Source organism: Carassius gibelio, chromosome A20 (genome assembly GCF_023724105.1).
Source record: "Carassius gibelio isolate Cgi1373 ecotype wild population from Czech Republic chromosome A20, carGib1.2-hapl.c, whole genome shotgun sequence".
Lineage (NCBI taxonomy): Eukaryota > Metazoa > Chordata > Actinopteri > Cypriniformes > Cyprinidae > Carassius > Carassius gibelio.
Window position 1 is genome coordinate 28799386 of NC_068390.1, and position 8211 is coordinate 28807596.

At 36.1% G+C, this 8211-nt stretch overlaps 1 protein-coding gene across 1 annotated transcript in view; it reads right to left on the minus strand.

The window, feature by feature from the left end:
• LOC127938589 (GDP-mannose 4,6 dehydratase-like) overlaps nucleotides 1-7963 on the minus strand; it is an 8708-nt gene extending 745 nt beyond the window's left edge. Inside the window, exons 1-5 of the mRNA XM_052535300.1 lie at nucleotides 7688-7963; nucleotides 3202-3246; nucleotides 2574-2661; nucleotides 2458-2478; nucleotides 1061-1170 (exon numbers count right to left, since the gene is read on the minus strand). Of these exons, the coding sequence (XP_052391260.1) occupies nucleotides 1061-1170; nucleotides 2458-2478; nucleotides 2574-2661; nucleotides 3202-3246; nucleotides 7688-7786 (363 nt within the window). The 5' untranslated portion in view covers nucleotides 7787-7963. The remainder of the gene's footprint in view (nucleotides 1-1060; nucleotides 1171-2457; nucleotides 2479-2573; nucleotides 2662-3201; nucleotides 3247-7687) is intronic.
• Between the last annotated feature and the right edge of the window lie 248 nt (nucleotides 7964-8211).

Genomic DNA, 8211 nt, shown 5'->3' on the forward strand with positions numbered 1-8211 from the left:
ACATGTCTGTCAAAAACACATTCTGTGTGATTGTGCTTGAAAACAGGAAATCAAAATTCACTCTATTCACTTTCTCAATAAAATGTCTCCGGTCTTATTACGGATGATTCATCAGTGCATGCTGTTCTATAAAAGTTTCCATGATCTCTCATCAAATGCAGTACATTTTTCTGCCTTTCATTTTTCTTATGTAACAAATGCCGCACGAGTGGGCTAAAATAACATTAACCGACAATATAACTGGCTGTCTGCTACAATCCATTCAAACTTCTGGTTCATTTGGAAATGCACCACATCACAGAAGACAAATGGCTTGCTAAATGAAGTTCCAGGCTTTTGAAGGAATGTGAAACCTCAGTCGTCATTTTCTCACTCTCATGACTTTACAGAAGATGTTGAGTACACGATGACTTTGGATGAACAGATCTTTTCAGTTGTTTTCTTTTTGTGGTTGAAACATGTTAAGCTGCAGCAAAACCATGACGCTGTCGTTTCTCTCTCTCTTTCACTAGAACTACCCAGTTGAGCACATTTCATTGGTTTTTCCTGTGACTGAGCTCATGAATTGCTAAAGGAAACAACGTCTCACTCGTATCCCTCCGCATTATCTCGTCCCCATTCTGCTTTTGATCTTCTTAATTCCTTCATCTTGCTCTCTCTGTTCCACTGCCGTTTGTGCTTGTTTCCCATAAATTACCCTGTGGAGCACCCACACAGAAGTTCACACACACCATGACGGCCAACTCTCTGACTAACATCCCCCTGACCTCATCCCAGATGACTAGACATTAGGGGTGTGGGTAAAGGAACAGAGAGTGAAAGAAAAGTCTTCTGTATTTGGTTAAGATTTTATTTCTTTCCAAAGTATTACTTGGATGGGGTCAGTTGTTCACCCCACTGACACTTAGAAAGAAACCTAAGTCATGTGGTGTGTGTGTATGTGTGTGTGTGTGTGTGTGTGTGTGTGTGCATTCAGCAGGATAGTTTGAGAGTAGACAAAGAGCATCTGTGTGAGTGAGAAATATAGAGAAAGGAAGCTAGATAGATGAGAAATTTGTACCTTGACGTGACTCTGCGCTCCAAGGTTGTATATTTCAGTGGGTTTGACTTCATTGATAATCTTTACCAAGCATGTGCTGTCCGTCAAGTCTCCATAGTGCAACTTCATGTCTATGAGGCACAGAATACAAATGAAATTTGACAAATAATCTGATATAGCTTACGGTCTACTGGAAAGTTTTAGAAAAGAAGTTCCTCCACATCGGCTTAAGATGAACTAAGCATGAACAATACTTCTACAGCATTTATTAATCTTAGTCGATGTTAACTTTACCATTTGCTAATGCATTATTAAAATCAAAAGTTGTGCTTGTTAACATTAGTTAATGCACAGTCAATTAACATGGACTAACAATAAACGACTGTATTTTTATTAACTAACATTAACAAAGATCAGTTTTAATAAAGAATAAATACTGTAATACATGTATTGTTCATTGTTTGTTCATGTTAGTTAATACACCAACTAACATGAACTAATGGAACCTTATTGTAAAGCGTTACCAGCGAATGCTACTAGACCCAATACAAAGATGTAAAATCCATGTTTAAAATGTTTATAAACTTGTTTACTGAGCCAAAAAAAAAGAAGAATAAGAAAAGAAAGAAAAAAAAGACGCCCATTACCAGATTGACTGGAGTGAAATAAGAGTTTCTAGATTTTTGTGCAAAACTTTGAATTTCATTTTGCTTTCAAAATCAGATACAGAATGAAAAACATATTTGGATGGCAAATATTTTACACAGAGGCTAATAAGTGACTTTATTACAATTTCAATCAGAAGGGGCAATTTTCTTCTCCTACCATTCAGGAAAAAAAAAATCCTGGTCAAAAATAAATTAACCTATTTTATGTGGATGAATTTGTTTAAATGGATGAAACTTTACCGCTGGCTGTTATCTGACACTTTTACAATTTTTGGTATGTTGGCACAAAGGAAGCTTGTTTCTGTAAACTAACTATCTTTACTGTACTTTTGGTGCCTTTCAGCTGCATTTTCTCATTGTAGGGCACTATAAACGTCCAGCATTTTTAGTTTTATTTTGTATACATCATAATTTTGGAGTGTGAATTCTGTTGTAGAACACTTTTGCGACTGCCATAAACAGGTGAACTCTTGTTTGTACAGAATGGGAATAAGCAGTTAAAAAAAGAGTGACAACCATATTTAGCCGCATTGTGTATGTGTCATTCCCTATATGAATAGAAATAGAAAACTTCTTTGTCTTCCCTGTGAAAAACTGCCTTTTTATCACAGAGAAGCCAGGCCAATGATTTTCTCAGACTTCACCCAAAATAAATAATTACCGTCCAAATAGTACTTAAGAATGTTTAGACTGTAACCATAAAGGAAAATCTTAAAATAATAAATTAAAAATACTGAATAAACAACTTACAAGCCTTATTGGATCCAATGCCTAGTGATATTTTACACAGGTTAGAAGACATACATGCATTTACAAACATAACAAACCATGCACATTATAGCCAGGTGTGTGGATGTGAAACTCACTTCCTTCTGTGTGCGTTTGAGGGTTATGATAAAGGTGCTCAATCCGGCCCGTGTTAAAAGAGCTGGACCTGCGGAGGATACCATGAACCTGCCGAAAACAAACAAAAACTTCAAGTTTTAATCTCATCTGAGTATACCTGATTTTAAACAGAACATAAATAAACTACCACTCAAAGGACTGGATTTTTATTAAGAAATGTATACTTTTATTTAGTAAGAATACATTAAATTTATCAAAAGTGACATTAAGAATATTTATAATGAAACAAAAGATTTATATTTTAAATAAATGCTGTTCTTTTTGAACGATTCTTTTTGTTACTCTAAATGTTAATAGCATTTTACAATGATCCTATTTTTACTGTATTTTTGATCAAATAAATGCAGTCTTGCTGAGCAGAATAGATGTCTTTTAAAAACATAAAAGTATTTCTTTATCTTAATTTTTTATTTTTTATTTCAAGTGAACATTTAAAAGAGATGCAACCCATTTAAATTTGAATCATATGAATATATGACTTTCACATAAGATTATTAACAGACAGTGAGATATTTGCATCAGATCAATGTGGGAATGCTTTCTAACGGGTTTGTAGGATGTCTTTCGGGGTTACATTGGCTTACCCACCTCATAACCTTTAGCCAGCAGAAACTCAGCCAGGTAGGACCCATCCTGGAACCACACAGAAGGAGAATTATTTTGGGTTTTGAGAAATACACACACAACCATTTACAGCAAGCATTACCCAAGAGAGTATGCAACACAATGACCATTTCTTTCTGAATTTCATGAGGCAGACCGCAGCGAATGCACGCCTACATTAAACAAAATACGCGTTTTCGCACACGTACACATACACACTTGTGTCGAAACTCACCCTCGCGTCTTTCCAAAGTTGTATGACTTTCTTTCATGCAACACAACTGTGGACCTCACTGTATGGACAACATTTCTTTCTAAATATGGTCAATTTACTAAATATCTTTTAAATGTTAATATTTTACAAAAATGTTTAATTTGTTACCTGTGAATACTAGATCAGCTCCGAATCAATCACTTTAAATCATTGTTAAAAACTTATTTATTAACGCAGGCTTTTAATCTTTCTGGGCGTGGAGTTCTTTGCGTTTCTTCTGTGTGATGTTATTGTTCTAGTATATTTAGAATATTCCTCGATCTCTGTACAGCACATTGGGCAACAGTGGTTGTATTCAATTGTGCTATAGAAAGAAATAAAGCAAACAAAACAAAACATCATCTTTTATGTTCCACAAAAGAAAGTCAAATGAGGGCGGGTAAATGATGACAGAATTGTCCTTTTTGGGTGAGCTATCCCTTTAACAGCAGAGCACTAAAAATCCCCTCACTAAAAAGAGCTCCATACATAGTCCGCAAAGAATGCAAAGAAAACAGTCGACAAGACAGCTCACAAATAAGCAAGGAGTGCCTACGGGTTACAACACACACGGTCCTCCAGTGTAATACAGGCTTACTGAATCATCCGAGTGCATCACACACACACACAAAAGAGTTTTAATCAAGCAAACAAGACTGTCGTGTCAGTCAGTGAAAGTCTGACAGCTCAGTTGAAGCCGCTGAATCCACCTGACTGTCAAAAAGTGACATGGCCATACCCTAAAGATACGTTTTAACCTAAAACATAAACAACTCCCGAGTCTCTTTCATTCTTATTCTCGTCTCCTTCTTGTTCTCCCATTTTCCCCTCTCATACTTCCCGACCGCACATTCTAGAACTTAGGAACATTCCGCCCCAGCCATGGCATTCCGCCCCCTACTTCCTGCTGGGGTGATATAGGCACAGTCCCAAAGACCTTTGGGAAAAAATGAGAAGCTTCAGCAGCCGTGTATGTGCCTGTATATAAGTAAAAATATATATGTCCACAGAGGAAAAGATGTGCTTAAAGATACATTTCCGTTTCCTTTTCACCCATTCACTGGGCATTTACATACAAACCGTTCAATGTCTGACCACCTGAGGCTCTCTGTGTGTGACACACAACCAGTGCCAACTGCAGCACGGACTCATAACCCTGATAAAAAGCAGTTTATCGTCACGCTGAGACTGTTGGGAAACGTTGCCTGTTTCCCGCAGATTACGTTCATAGACAGGAAACCTAGACTGACACGACATTCCGAGCGGTCTGTGCATACAAACACACTGGCCTACCTTGTAAGCCACCGATCACTTTCTGACCGAATTATAAAATCTTTCAAATAAATAACTTTTTAACTCTAAATCATCTCTTGTTTTGGAGTCAAACCACATGTGCGAAACATCTCAGAAATGCTGGCTAATTTGGAAAAACGTTCCATTGCAATCACAATTACACTTAAATTATGCACCACATAAAGATAAATCTATAGGCCTTTAGACCTCTGCGCGAGACACAGGCTGATTGTTAAGGGCAAACTGTGGATGCATTTATGCAGAGAAAACCAGAATGGTAAAGGAAAGAATGAAAGCTAATCAAATAAGCCCACTTAACTCGCCCAACCAAAACAGTCCGTGTCTGTGTCTCTGTCTGTGATGTATTATCTCTGTTTGTGTACGTACTGCGTGTCTTTTTGAAAAATAGGTCCTTTATATTTGCCCATGACCACCGTAAAAGAGTCTTTCTCTCTTTACTACTTAAAAGACCTACACAAAATCATAATCTAAAATGTATAAACTGGTCCTATTACAGAGTATGTAATTTACTGGAAGCCTCTCAGTTGTTGGACTTCGTTACGAGACTTTTTTATTATTTCCATTTGCCTGAAATAAAATCATTTAACTTACAATAAATTACATATGTGATATTTTTTTGTCAAGAACTTTCTTCATTATATCCTACATTTTGACCGTTACTTCAAAAGCCATCTTGTGATGTTTGGTCAATTTATTTAAAAGTGAAATATAAGCAGTTTTAGAAGCATTACAAAACTACAATTCTCATTAGTTTATTCATAATAACAGATAATTATAATAGGGACAAATGTAGATCCATAATCATATATATTATATATATATATATATATATATATATATATATATATATATATATCATATATATATATATCATATATATATATATATATATATATATATATATATATATATATATATATATACACACACACAAATGGGCATCTGTTTAAATAAACAGTTGTTGCTGTTGCTCAAGTCATCGAGGTCTCAGTTGAATGGTCTTGTTCTGGCAAAAACATATTTTGCTAAATGTATAAAACTCGAACTATGACATCTTTATAATCTAATAATCTGCTTTATAATCCATAATTTAATGCTATATTTTACTCAGAAAAAAAAAACTAAACACGTGATCAATCAATAGTTTTTCTTCTACAAGGCGTCGGATGGGAATCATCTGCCATAAACGCGCATGTAAATATCGCTTTGTCTGGACGATTTTTGTCATTCGACCGCCCTCTGCTGTTCATCAAGAAAAACTGCATGACGCTCGCGCTCTGCCCATAAAGAAGCTATTTTCATGATACGAACCAGGAACTTCACTCTTCAGTTTACCAATACATAACGCTATACACAACTTGCTGCAAAAATTCAGGTTTTTCAAGAAATGTACTCACCACATCATCAACAAGCTAATTTTAAACGTCACAAACTGATCTTTCCAGTTATTCAAAAGAGTAAACGTATTATTCACGTCGTGTATGCAGCACTTGGCATTCAATGTTACAAAATAAACCACGTCAGCAGTGATGTTCTGTGGGCAGCACCACAATGCATGTGAATTAAATGAATGTATTTTAGTAGGGGGAAAGTTGACCTCACTGATAATACAAAACTGGGTAAATAAAGCATATTTAATGTATTATATTTCAACTCAAAATAAAATGATGCAACAAATCGAGCACACTTTAAGTAGTTGATATGTGTAATTAATTTGTAATAAATGAAAAAAATAAATTAAATGTATGCATTTAGGTGGATGCTGCACACTGGTGGTGGATGAGGAGATACCCCTTGACTATGTAAGCGCTTTGAGTGTCTAGAAAAGCGCTATATAAATGTAAAGAATTATTATTATTTAGCAGACGCTTTTATCCTCAGGCTAACAATTTTTACCTATCATGTATTCCCGGGGAATCGACCCCCAACATTGCTCTTGATAACGCAATACTCTACCAATTGAGCTAAAGGAACACTAATAATACTAATACTAATAGTAATAATAATAATAGGGTGTTGAAATATAAATAATAATAATAGGGTGTTAAAATATTATGTTTAGCAATAAATAATCAATAAATTAAACTTTGCTTGCCTCATTAAATATTTAAGTGCTTTGTACAGTCATAGAAAACTTTACATGCTGTATTTATTTTCAGTTGGAGGGAGGAGGGGGATCATCTAAATGTCAGATTGTGGTGGACAATGTTTTAATTGGAGTGGAAAATATACAGTTTTTCAATATACAATTTAAATTTTAATAGTATGGTTAACAATGACTGCCCAGGACGAAACGGATGGCACGCTCAGCTATATATGATGCACAACAGCAAGACAGGTCACACGAACGTGAAAACCTGAATACCAAGTATTCATTGTCTAGTTGTTGAGATACACCCATGTTTGTAATATGCTCATGTACTCATAAAAACACATAGATGACTTCTTTATATCCTAGTTATATCCTTTAGTCTGCTTCTTGTATCCTGTACTGAACAGTTTGAACTTTCTTTAACCAGCAATCTGGAAAACAACATGATGCTACATGTTTATATCGGCAATGAGCTTTTGAGGATCAAATTTGTGTCACATGTCTCCTGTTATAGATCACTGTGATTCACTATTAAAAGGGTCCATGTGGGGCTAGCCAAAAAACAGCTAACATGAAACTGCTTTTTTTCACAACAGCTGTAAAAGTTGCTTACCATATGCAAATTGTCACATATATGGTGACTGAAGCTGTCATTCTGTCTGACAGCTCCCTGTTTTCCACTGAACAACGAAAGCCATACGCGTTTGAAACACTATAAGGGTGTATAATATACAGACTTTTGATTTCTAGCTAAACTATGCCTAAGTTATATATATTCGCGTCGCGTAGGTTGATAGGATCATTCACGTTACCTGACCGGTTATGCCTGTAATGATGGCCACTTTCCTCTTCGTCTTAAGGTCTCCGTTCACATCAGCACTGACCGCCGCCGCTGCTGAACACTGAGCCATGGTCTCGAGCTGGTTTCGGTTCGGAGAGAGTCTGTGGGGTCTGGTTCCGCTGTGCGCGATCGTTTGTCGTGATCGGATGCAGACCGTTTTTATACAGCCTGATGCAAATACATCCGAAACTCCAGCTGCTTGACCGACACATCAGGAACCTGCACTCAGCAGCCAATCACAGAGCAGAGCGCCTGTGACGTACACACCACAGAATAAAGGGAGGAATCCTGTTGGCTTGGGGATGTAAATGTTTGACAGCGCCCTCTAAAGGAATCGAGGTTCAGGAGGAATTAAACAAACAACTTTTTTACTTTCTCTCTTTGTTATAACATATCTAATATAATAATCGTTTTTTATTATTAGTGTGTGTGTGTGTGTGTATATATATATATATATATATATATATATATATACCTTGCTACATGTAGCCTGCG